At 37.9% G+C, this 13,805-nt stretch overlaps 1 protein-coding gene across 1 annotated transcript; it reads left to right on the forward strand.

Annotated features, from left to right (window-relative positions):
- Positions 1–703: 703 nt before the first annotated feature.
- Positions 704–9,466, forward strand: LOC139715179 (receptor-type tyrosine-protein phosphatase alpha-like; the record flags this gene model as incomplete). Its single annotated transcript, XM_071626776.1, has 6 exons — positions 704–839; positions 1,350–1,499; positions 2,592–2,691; positions 3,878–3,948; positions 4,487–4,615; positions 9,446–9,466. Coding segments are annotated over 6 exons (607 nt in total), but the record flags the coding sequence as incomplete, so codon positions are not given.
- Positions 9,467–13,805: the final 4,339 nt, after the last annotated feature.

Raw genomic sequence — 13,805 nt, forward strand, 5'->3', positions numbered from 1 at the left:
TATGTATGTATATAATTGTGTAGTTTTATCTTTTAATCGTAGACTGATTGTATGATTATGTATGTTACCATAAAATGAAATATTACATTGTACAAAATTCTGCAATTCAGCCATGTTCATGGTTGCAAATGAATTTTTTTTTAAATAAACCATTACCATTACCATTACCATTTAATCAGAAGTCAGTGGTGCCAAAGACCACAACTGTCATTCAAAAATGGCTGCACACATTGTAACATGTATGAACTTTGTGTCAGACACGATATATTACATGTTACCAATTGAAAAAGTGTTGACATTGTTATAGTGCTCACCGTGACTGGCCACGGTGTATTTCCCGTGTGTTGAAGCGTGTACTCTCACACTTACACACATGTCATAATTGAAGACATTCATCGAAAGCTCTGTCGCCATTACTGTTGACTTAGATTTAGGTGTAAGATATGTCAGTTCGGGAATTATTGGCTGCCATCATACCAGTATGCTCTACCTATCAAAGGTGCAAATAGTGGCATCTGTCTGGACGGGAACGATTTCGTAGTGTCGCTATTAACTGATAGTGCCCTTTAAACAGGATTAGATGTCCGTGTTTTATGAATATGTGACAACATTTGATTAGAAAAGAAACATTGACATCAAATGCTATCAAATTAAAGAACACGTATATAAACATTATAATGATGTGACCTGTCGTACCGTGCAGTGCCGGTGTAGGACGCACAGGCGTCGTTCTAGCCATCCTGACTGTTGCTGAGAACGCCAAGAGAACACAGAAGGTTGACATATTCAATATCGTGGCCTCCATGCGCAAGAGACGCCCTTTCATGGTACAGACCAAGGTACGTTGCCCTTATAATCTCAAGTTAACAGGAGCTAGAACCAGGAGCTAATTTTAGGGCTGATGATTGTCGAATACAAACAATTACAGTCAATATCGGAACACCGTCGATACAATCTGTGGATGAAAACATAATTAGAACTGTATAAATTGACGACGTTATTGCTTTCTACGATGTATTACTGTTATACTGAAATAATGATTACTTCTGATTCAAGTCAGATGTCTTGTATTGGTAACTGTGATGGGTTACTATGGTACTGTTTTATGTGCATTCAACAGCAGACAAAAGGCATCATTCATTACAAACTAAAAACAGACAAAACATCCTCAAATGAGGCAAACAATATACAAGTTACTCGCTAACGAGAAGCTCTTCGTTCCTCTAGATCATAAATTCCAGCAATTCCTGGCTTTCCAACAAAAAGATAAACGTACAAACAAGCGCACAAACAAATGCATAAACACACAAACAAATTATACAACACAAAATCCTGTTATCCTGCTACAGGAACAGTACATCTTCCTTTACTCGGCCGTGCTGGAGAACATGTTATGGGAAGAAACAGAGATCCCAGTGGAACACTTTTCAGCACGTCTAGCCTCACTCAAGAATCCATCTGCCGATGATGGTACTTCAAAACTTGGGAAGGAATTCGAGGTAAGCATAAAAATGAACCCATTCTGTTATTGTAATAACTTTGTCCCCCTACTGGAAAGAACGCAGTGTTCAACAGTGTGTTCACAGTGGGTTCACAAAGTCGACTTTGTGAAAACGTTCGAATTTAACAGTGTGGAGATGATTTCACACTGTGGTGTGATTTTCACAGTGTGTTCACATAGTAATGCTTTGTTTCACACTGTGAATTGATGACTCACATCGTGTTCACACTGTTAAAACACGCGAATCTAACAGTGTGAGGAGATTTCACACTGTGTTCACACTGTGTTTCAGACTGTATTTCTCACACTGTGGGACACTGTGTTCTTTCAAGCAGGGCAAGATATGGATATCTTTGAAGTACATCCAATATGCAGTGTCACTGGAATTGTATTCATACTATTTAGACTGTTATATGAACCTGTCTTTCACATCATATTACTTTTTCATGTATCATAATAAATTTATGATGTGTCATTTATTTGTACCGTAGTGTTGTACGTGAATAGAATTTCTTTGTGGAAAATAAAAATAAAAAACCGTGGTACATCTTGAAAGGTCATCACCTTTAAAGAGGAGATCGTACATTTCATCATTGGTTGGAACTATGTAGAGATTACAAAGAATATGTCATGAATTTCACAGTTGATGCCTACCGACACTGACTATTAACCGCTATATGGTTTCAAATTAAAAACAGGAACAACCACGAGAAGTAGTTGATTCCTTTGAATACGAAAGGGCTCAAACATGTGATGGGATCATGCATGGAAGACCCTCAATCCATTGCATAGCGTGGACATGTGATTTTGTTATTCCGAAGGCTCATTTATCCGAAAATAAGGTAAAAGATTCATTTTAGTTCCGAAGGTTCGATAATCCGAAAATGAAATAAAGTTTATAGTTATTCCGAAGGTTCGTTAATCCTAAAACGAAGAGAAGGTGCGTACTAGCCATGGACCTTTGAAGTCCATGGTACAATTAATGAATCCTTTGACAGATAGATTGTGATGTCGTTTTCTGTGTTGCCTTTTGTTAATCCCTGTAGCTTATGTAGATTATGTATTTCCATTTTCTCTTACAAAAACCAAGAACCTATGCTTGCTGAGTCCTCCACCTCCGGAGAAAATGATGCGATCTGGGCGGCTGACGAAAAACCGAACAAAAAGCCGCTGTCACAACTCACTGCCAAGTAAGTGCTACTTAACATAATGACAACAATGATTGTTTTAAATGAATTTCAAAGAAGCGTAGAATTTGTGAGAGCCATGAATTGCCGCAAACGCCATTTCAGTTTCAAATGGTGAATGAGATGCTTGAAACGAAATTATAGTCATGCCTTAACATCAGAAACAATAAAAAGGAATTCACGTGATTATTCATGGCAAATTGATAGTCCTTCCGTGTTTAACCAAGGTGGATTTTATAGATAGGATAAGAACAAATTAATAGAACGGTAGTATAGCTTCGGTGATTATCGGTCCACCATGCATCGAATTCTTTCCGTAGTGAGAGGTGATCTTGAAAATGGACCAAATCAATAGGCCTTTTGATCAGTATGTTCTGATCTTCGTGGTGGACTGGAATTCACCAAAGCTATAAATTCTTGTTATCTAACCTCCCAATAATACCAGAATGGTATAACTTCATTAGCATAAGATGATTTTTTTTGTTGTTGACAGAAAGAAAAAAGATACAAAAAACACACATTTCATTTCAAAGATTCTCTTTTTGTTTTTGTTGTTTGTTTGTGTTTGTTTTTTATAGCGAGAGCAGTGACAGTTACGGAACGTATTATACACATTCAGATAGGATGCTGGTATAAGCAAATTGCCTCGCTTACTCGGTTGCTTTCATGGCTTTTGCGTGCATGGATATAGATCGTGCACATAGATGAATGCATAGGTCTTCATCAGATGTCCTCTATTGACATATTCAAAAGTAAAATACAGTGTACAAAATCATATCTGTCACATCAAGACGATCTAGAGTTGAAGAATTAAAGTATGTATGCATGTATGTCATCAATTAATAGTTGAATCAAGAAACTGGAAAATAAACTCACTGTTGCGACGTTTCGCCAATTATCAATTGGCTTCTTCGGGCGGATGATGCTCTCGATGATGGAATGGCCCTTGGCAGTGAGTTTATTGTCCAGTTTCTTGATTCAACTAATTATTGATCTTGTATTTCGACTGGATGAATGAGAAGAATTTTCATCAGTCTATATGTATGTATGTATATATGTATTTCGGATTTGTGTTACTATTTCTATAATTATTATCATTATTGCTATCATTATTATTATTATTATTATTATTATTATTATTATTATTACCATGATCATCATCATTATTATATCATTGTTTTGGTTGCAGTGGAAAGAAATCGCGTCATGCTCCGCAGTTCTGACTCTAACTCAGATTTCATCAACGCCAGCTTTGTGCAGGTGAGTCAAATTCGTGTAAATGGCTGGGATTCAAGACTAGCAAGCCACTTTTGACCTGGCATGGTTACAAAAGTATAGGACAGTGATTCATTCTTATTGCTATGATGCTACATTATTGCTTGGTTTCTGCTTCTCTCTCTCTCTCCCTCTCTCTCCCCTCTCCCTCCTCCTCTCTATCCTTCTCTCTCTTTTCTCTTTCCTTTTTTGTCACGTGATACGTACTATCCATTTACCCTCATCAAAACAAAAAAACAAACAATCTGAAAAGAAATGAAAAAATGACCAAAATTTAGACTGGTTTAGGATGCACAATGTTCCTTATACATAGATCTGAATCTAAGACTTCGTTATTTTCAATACAAGATTCTATACAAATATTGGTGTTAATAAATTACAGTTTCGCCATGGAAATCTCTTGCACAGACCTCGGTACGTTCATTCTCGAAAAAAAAAAAGTGTTGAAAACATTGATCTTTTAAACGTATCACCGAGATTATCTTCCGCATCTCCTTTATTCTTTCTCGATTAATTTCCATAGGGAGCTCGCACCAGTTTCGTCACATCGCAGATGCCGATGCCCGCAACTCTGGCGGACTTCTGGTCCATGGTTGCGGACTACAAACCGTCCTGCATTGTTATGCTGAATGATGCAGAGGAGAGCGACGCAGTACGTACATACGCACAATAGCCTTTGACCTTTGTTGTCTTCCCTCAAGTCTTTTCTTCATTTATAGTCGCGGTACTGTACCTTTGTATTAACTACCAGGATCCTTTGGATGAAAAACCACTATAGAAGAAAGTGTGGCTAAGTCAAGGCTGTTCTTCATATCATTTGAAAAGAAAAGAAAATTCCGGGAGTGTGAATGGAGTAATTTTAAAGAGCAGTGAGGACAAATAGATTACTTTAGAAGATACTATTACTTTTAGGCTCAAATCTTGGTCCCACCTATCAAACGGCGGGCAACACCGCCAAAAGAGGACTTTTAGGGACAATCATACATCATGTTCATGTGGACTCCATGACTGACATGAATAAAGAATGGCAAGATACAAGTGAATCTGCATTAAAAACGGGCAAAACTCGTCAGTCAATAGATTCCATTACAAGGAGCATGTGTTAAGTCTGCATAGAATCGTACTCAAGAGCAATATCAGATAGACATAGAGCAGTAATGAATAAAAGGCATGGGCGTCACCAGGGGGGGGGGGGGGGGGTACGCTGGGTGCGAACGCACCCCCTTCAGAACCTTAAAAAAAAAAAAAAAAAAAAAAAAAAAAAAACCGCTTCACTTCAGTCTGCGAGTGACCTCAACGCCGGACGCTAAATAATTGTTCTTTTTTTATTTTTCATCTTATTTTTTTTAACTTTTCATCTTATTTTTTTTTTTACTTTGCACCAGGAGGAAAAAAACCAAACCAAAACAAAGCAAAACAAAAACAAAAACAAAAACAAAAACAAAAACAATCGCACCCCGGCTCTGGCAGCACTGATGCTATAAGTGTTTACTATCTATCGACCGTATTGTATACGTAAGGTATATTTCATTCATTGCGCAACAGATTATCAATTCAGAAAATGCAAAAGCTCCGTCGCATGGGAGGGAAATACCCCGCCCGCAACCTCCCCCGTTCAGTGAGTGTTGCTTTACATATAGTCTATATCAAAATGCCTTGCATTGCCAATAATAAGACTTGACCAGGGCTATTTCCCAACTTTTCCATGTATAAAACACACACACACACAAACACAAACGATTAGGGATGCTCTAAAGTGCAGATTTTGGACATCCTTCCCCCGCTTGGTCACTTCGACGCCCCCTCGCTGGTCATACCTCCCCATCATAAACATTTTCATTTTTTGTTTCATTTTCATTCATTTATTTTTCATTTCCAACAAAAACATATAAATATATTACAAAAATTGAATACAGTGCATAAATTTCATCATACAAAGTAAAGGATAAATTTACAGAAAACTTGTAGGTATAGGAAAACATAAACCGACATCCTTGACTACCAGTGGCGCACCGCCCCCCCCCCCTTAATTTCCAAAGCGAAAAAAAAAACATAGCTACAAACGGCAGTTTTTGGACTGTGAAATGTCAAAATTTTCACGCTCGCTCGCTCCGCTCGCTCGTATTTAATCGCTATGTCATTCTCCTGATGTTGCTGCCAGTATTGAATTGCCAGCAGTTACATCAAAAAGGTACATGAGTAGTTTTTTTTTTTTTTTAATCGATAGTGGTATGGATATACTTTGTTTTTTGAAGGGTATATCAGTTATGGAATAAGATTAACTTTGCCAGCTGACTTTAACTTACTTAGTTGATGCTGATTTACAATTTCTCTGTACCTAGGCAAGAGAGGGTCCACACAAGATTTGACGACAAGGGAATCAACGTCTCCTTTGAGTGAGTTTCATCTTCCTTATGAATAAAATAGGCATTGTAGATAGTTGTATATGTGACTGTGCACCTCAAAACGAACATAAAGTCGCACACACTGATTTTGCGTGAGGACTGAAAATAAATGAAATGGGTCAACCTAGCCGAACTTGACTTTTTCATATTTTCTGAAAGAGCGGGTCTTCTTGTAGTATACATTATGCTAAAATTTGGTATCATAAAACGGGCAGGAAAGTGTGTTTTTTTAGCAGTTTATCTCAAACATTTTGGTAGAATAGTGTGATTAGGTGTGCCTTTAGAATCCCTTTTTCATTTCAGAAAAACCTTGTCCACACTCTTCACTTTCAACTCTAATAACTTTTGAAAGGATAGTGCTACTGCTTTGAAAGTTGGCATTAATTATGGACAGAATGTGTCAATGAGGCATGCTAAATTTCAGTTTAATCTGATAATCTCTTCATTGTTGTTACTCTGGTGGTTTACTTCCTGGTTTTTGTCCCATTCATCGCACAGCCAGCACTGTTTGATAAAGATTAAGCGCTTGAATAGACACTGTACTTCAGAGCCTCTTTTCTCAGTTCACACTTTTCCTGAGTTTGTGCTTTCTATCCAATATCTAGATAGGTTAGGAGAGTCCATTTGATTTGAGTTATACATCATTTTAAAGCTTAAAGTCTGCTCTCTCAGAATATGGTCTTAACTAAAAATTCATGTCTGGCGACTTTTTGTTTGTTTTGAGGTGCAGGGTCACATATGCACATAGAGGCACATAATACATTATGTATTATGTATAACCGTTTAGCAACTGAAGATTACTATAAAAATTATATAATCGACGATTGTTCCCTAGAGGGTACAGTAGTATTCCTAATATAGAATAGATCACTTCATGTTTATTTTTGTCTATTGTAAGTTATGTCTATTTGAAAGCCTATTAACATTTTACCAAGAGACTTGCGTGTCACAGAAATAATTCTGACATACTTTTGTTGACCTTTGACATCTATCAAGATACGTAATTATTTATTCTATATGAAAAACAATCAAAATAGTGAAGAAAAAAAAACACGCACACAACAACAACAACTATACACAAATAACGGACAGGCGGTTTCGGGCGGTTCAGTTACTAATGGGATAAGAATTTCTCAAATCACCCCCCCCCCCCCCGCCGCCCCCTTCCTCCCAAACAAAAACGTGCTGAATCCATTGTTCATCAATCTGGTCATTTTAATAGAAATTTACTCGTTTTATCTGTCCGATACTGGCAGTAATCTCTTAAAAGATAATAAACATTTATGTGTTTTACATTGCAGCGCTAAATGTTTTGTTTAAGTCAGTGTGGACGCAAAGTTGTTGTTTTTTTTTTCCAAGGCCCAATTTCTTTATCCTGTTATGGGATATAAAGTTATTGCATGAACAGACTTTAAAGCATGTGAAATGAAAATCTATTGTGTTTTCTTACGGTCAAAAGTAGAGTTAACACCTTTTCGAAATAATAATAATAATAATACAAGACATTTATAGGACGCCTTTTCCACTGGATGCAAAGCGCTAAATAAACTCGCTATTGATATCATGCATCACATACAATACACATAATCTATGTGCAAAATTTTATATTCGTGTATAGAACATGCACCACATAAATGGAACACCTGCGTGTATGTTTATATTCGCTTGTTCTCTACTGACAAAAATTAAAGGTTGAAATGTGAAAGGCATGCGGAAGACCAGCAAACAATTATGATAGTACATGTATTCAAAATACGATACTAAGGTGCTGAACAAAACCATGAATTTTTCGATTTTCAAAATATCTAAAGTCTCTGAAATTTCGCTAGGGCTTATTTTAGGAATCAAAGTTGAGATTTCTGGCAGTATCTGGCAAACTGTCATCATTGTGAGGTGTTGGGTTTAAATATGATTCGGTGTCTTTAATACTCAGATTATTGGTGATTGTGGGCGCAGAATATAAATGAATAAAGAGACCTATTCATATACACAAATATCTACTTCATTCACTGTCATTAAAATCGAATCATATTCTAGCCAAATCATTAATTATAATTAGTATTTTCAAACAAGGCGCTTCGATTTAATCTCGGACACAGGTCAACCGCTTAGCTGGATTAATAATGTGAGTTTATTACTGAATTGGGTTATAATTCTTTACAAAATATATCTAATAATTGTTTAAAATTTCTATTGTTGTTGTTGTTTTTGAAAGAAAACAAGAGGCAAGTGGGACCATATCTAAAGAGTATTTTTTAGATAAGGCGCTTCGATTTAATCTCGTACACAGGCAAACTGCTAAGTTGGGCTAGTAATTTGAGTTCATTACTTAATGAGGTTATCATTGTCTACAAAATCTACTGAATCATATATGTATATCCTCTCTGTTGCTGTTTGGAGTTTTGGAGGGAAAACAAGAGAAAATGGGACCATTTATTAAGAAAATAATTTGCCCAAGAAAATACTGTTATAAAATCAGCCATAATAAATCTTACACAAATTAAACAGTATTATAAGATATCAATTGTTATGATGATAAATGTCTCCACAAGGGAACTCATAATGAATGCCACTACAATGGAGCTTAAAGAACTTAATTATTACAAAATCATACAATATATTCAATAATAGATCGATAGTCATTTGTCCAAGAAAGAGGTCATAATAAAAAGATACCATAACCTTTATACATTTCTTGTTAAGTATCAGTCAGTAATGATCACCATCATTTTGAAGTTTGCATTGTGTTCATACTCTCTCTCTCTCTCTCTCTCTTCTTTCGTTATCTACATTGAATGGTAGATTTAAATACACTCAATGTGCCCTGCCTTGGCATTCATTCCATCTTGCCTACAGAAAAGTAATTTTTTTTTGAAGTGTTAGAATTAAGGCAACTGAAAATAATTGCTAGATTATAATAGAAATGATTTGTAAAAAAATAAAGCTTAATTTTTGTAGGTACGTACACTGTAACTATTCTCTATTTTCCAAATAAGAAAAAAAAGAAACAACTTAAATGTGGTTGCAGCATTTTCAGAATTGTCAACATAACCATTGTCCATCCAATTATGTTGCAGATTCTGGAGGGCCTGGGGTGACACTGATAGCATACGCTCTTGGAGTCTTTGTGGGTGTGGTTCTCATAGTCCTCGCCGTATTGTCCTTGCTTTGGCGTAACCGCCGGCGGAAGAGGTGTGCTTTCTTTTAAAATTGTTTGCCTTCTTTTAATTATTATTCAGTATAGCAATTGTTTGTTTACATCATTATTGTTTTATAGGAGAAAAGTAGACTATTTTAAAATGGTTGTAATGATTCTCAAATATGATGATATTCACATAAAGAAATATACCCCAAATTGCCCCATTTACCTCTCCTCAAATAGAAGTCACATTTTTTCCCATGATCTAAGGGAAGGTGTAGTTTCATGACTTGAGTCTTTTTTATTTTAGCAGTAAGGTAGTTGATGATTGTTGGTGAACGACAAGACCATTTCCTTTAACGGCCTGTTGGCGGAGCAGAGATACCTTGCAATGATACTTTTATAGTCCCTGTCCGTTAAAGTGAAGTCAATGTCTACATGGTATATCTTGCCATGATAATTGATCTCTATTATTATCATGTATGCTCGAAGCATGTCTGTTTGGATGTAGATAAACCTTGAATGTTTGTGTACTTCAGGAAGAAGAAGGTATCTCTCAAAAAATGGTTTTAGAAATATGAAAAAAAAACAGATTTAGTTATCCTAAACAATGGCATTGCAGGTGCATTTTGTCACGACTCAACCCAATCACCACATCATGACAATCAAAATGTTCCGCTCCATTCCTGGCAGATCGCACCCAAACCATCACAACAATGTTGCAAAAGACCACGATTGGGAAGCCATGTCTTGATTTGAGAGCGATAACTTGCTGCGGACCTCTTTATTGGTATTAGCCTTGTTCAAGGCGCATCACATCTCCCCCCTTAAGACGGGAAGTTATGGAAGAACTTTCCAGTCAAACTGCAAACAGTCGTTACAAACATGTTCCGAAACACAATACATCAAAATGCACAGTTGTGTGTTCAAACACTAAAGTGGATTCTTCACATAAACAAGCTCAGACTTATGAGCCTTATCAAAACCTTTCTTGAGCGTAGGCTAACTGTCTAAATATAGACCCACTACCTGCTCGGAACAAGCATGTGCGTATACGCGCAAAACTTTACAACCACAACATTCCTTGTTTTCTTTTCTTCTTCTTTTTTTTTTCTGCTTGGTCATAATCATGAAGCATGTATTCTCTTTAGCTTTCCTGAAATGCTTATGAGTATAAAATGGCCAAACATTTCAACACCTAGTCGAAGTCTAAGAAATGCTGCTGGTTCCAAACAAAATACACTGTAATTGTATCATGAAACAATATACCATAAGTGTGGACATATCAAACTTCTCTCTTAATAGCTTGATGTGCATGCTTGAGAAAAACTGCTACACATATCACTGAATAACCTGCATACACTGATAATCATGCAGTTTGCATAATGAACTTCACACATTTTTGTTGTGATTATTGTGTATGTCACCAATAATAGAAGCAATCTTCCATTCACTATACTTATTAACCATTTTTACATGGTGAGCTTGTAGCAATCTGACCTTTGATGAAAACTGACATAACAACGCGTTCAGCTCAACTGTTTGGTCTGACAAACATCTCTACATTTCTAATTTCTTGACACTTCTGTTCAAGTACTGTAAAGCCTTGTTCGTCAAGACAATAAATGCATGTACAGTGACTAGAGTATAGCAAAACAATGCAATTATGAACACCTATTATACTCTCTCTGTTTCTGAAACAAGATATCACATGAATATAACCTGGTTATGACTGTATACCAGTATGGTCTCATGAACCTTACACATTCACAATATTATGAATATCATAATGTCATAATTTCACTCAATCGATATCTATGCTATGGAAAATGTGTATACTTGGTCAACTCTGTGATACCATAAATATTCCAAACTCTTGCAAATTAAGCATTTGAAGAGATGCAACAACAGCTTTTGTGTGTTTGTGTGTGCTTTCTGCAAACAGCAATGCAACTTAATTTGCAGTTCCAATTAATACAATGTCTACATTATACACTGTATCAAAATATGCTGTATTACTGAAAACCCTTTTCTTCAGCACATAAAGCATAAAACATAGCAAAACTCATGCTATATCACTGGAAATGATTTTGCCCTGTTTTGGTGCAAAAATAATGACAATTTGGAAAACATGCTGCTTTTCCCATGCAAACAAGAACAAATTATGGATACAAATTAAAACAGTGTACACAATGTTTGTGTCATCATTTCAAAACAAGAACACTCTTTCTTTGACAAGAGAAATATCCTTAATTCTCTTACAATAACATGGAAACACATTTCTTTTGTCTGGTATTGTTCGTGCTTCCAAGTCATCACCAGTCTATTATCTCTGGACATTAAGCACATCTGTGTCCTTTTGTCCCATCCGTGGAAAATACGTGTACTTCTATCTTATCCACGGGACAAAGCGTCTGCAATGACATTGTCTTTTCCGCGTACGTGCTGTATCACGAGGTTGTACTCCTGTAGCACTAGCGCCCATCTGGTTAGGCGTCCATTTTTGTTCCTCATTCGCGACAGGAACACAAGCGGATTGTGGTCTGTGTACACCAGCACTGGATACTTTGTAGTGTTCAGGTACACGTCAAAATGACGAAGAGCCATGACGAGCGCTAACGTCTCCTTCTCGACAGTGGAGTACCGTTGCTGATGTTTGTTGAATTTTCTGGACATGTACGCGACGGGATGGTCAACTCCGTTGTCGTCCTTCTGCATCAGGGCTCCTCCTCCTCCTGTGTCACTCGCGTCCACCATAAGAATGAACTGCTTGTCGAAGTTCGGCGCTGCAAGAACTGGAGAACTCGCTAGCATTGCCTTCAGCCGGTTGAAAGCGACTTGACAGTCATCTGACCAGTCAAACTGCGAGTCTTTCCGCAACATGTTGGTGAGCGGTGTTGCAGCATCAGCGAAATTATGGCAGAACTTCCGATAATAGCCAGTCATGCCCAGAAATCGTCTCAGTTCTCGCTTACTCTGTGGGCGGGGAAAGTTCAGGATCGTCTCCACCTTTGCTTCAACAGGCTTGACGGAACCATGTCCCACAATATGACCCAGGAACACGACTTTTGCTCGGGCGAACTCACATTTCCTCAAGTTCACCGTAAGGTTGGCACTGGTCAAGCGGTCAAACAGTGCTCTGACTCTCAGAAGGTGGTCCTCCCATGTATGGCTGTACACTATGATGTCGTTGAGATACGCCTCGCATCCCACCAAGCCAGACGTGACGGTGTTGATGAGTCTCTGGAATGTAGCGGGCGCGTTCTTCATCCCGAACGGCATCACTTTGTATTGGAAGAATCCGTCAGGAGTCACGAATGCAGACAGTTCTTTCGCTCTTTCACTGAGGGGAACCTGCCAGTACCCCTTCAAAAGGTCAAACTTACTGACGTATTTGGCATTCCCTACGCGATCAATACAATCATCGATGCGGGGCAAAGGGTACGAGTCTGACTTTGTTTTCGAATTGAGCAACCTGTAATCCGTACAGAAACGCAAAGAACCATCCTGCTTTGGAACCAACACACAGGGAGAACTCCATCCACTCTTACTGGGCTCAATAAGGTCATGTTCAAGCATGTATTGAACTTCCTTCCTCAGAACATCCATTTTCAATGGATTCACACGATATGGGTGTTGCTTGACAGGGGAGGGGTCCCCCACATCAACATCATGCACCACCACACTAGTACGACCTGGTACATCACTGAAGAGGTGTTCATACTCATGGACTACATCCATCACCTGAGCTCTCTCTACTCCTGGAAGATGAGATAATGTGTCAGATAGATTTGCTAACACCTCAGAATTCTTCAACATCAACTGCGGAATTTCCACATCATCACTCTCACTGTCTTCACCATCCACTTCACAACCGATTCCAACTGTGGCAACAGGCTTTTCTTGAGCCTCTTCTACATTTTCAACATACTCCTTTAGCATGTTGACATGACAGAGTCTTCTCCTCTTCCTCCTATCAGGTGTCAGGATGATGTAATTGACATCACTCACCCTTTTCTCAACGACAGGTACATGTGACTGTGCAAAACGCACTATTTCAGGGTCTTTGCCCTGCAATTCAACCAGACTCTGACGAGAAATCTCTGGCATTTGACCATGGTCCATATGTGCATCATCACTGCTGCTAGACTCTTCGAGTCTAGAGAAGAAAGTATTAGCCAAGATATCCTCTTGCTCCTCTTTCTCCAGTTCACGAGCCATTGACCTGGTAACAGCACATGAGGGAAACACATCAGGCATATCCTGAACCAATTTTCTCTGTGGCTTCGTCAACCACG

The sequence above is a fragment of the Diadema antillarum genome, unplaced genomic scaffold (genome assembly GCF_040938485.1).
Source record: "Diadema antillarum isolate AM-2024a unplaced genomic scaffold, OU_Dant_1.0 seq00003016_RagTag, whole genome shotgun sequence".
NCBI lineage: Eukaryota > Metazoa > Echinodermata > Echinoidea > Diadematoida > Diadematidae > Diadema > Diadema antillarum.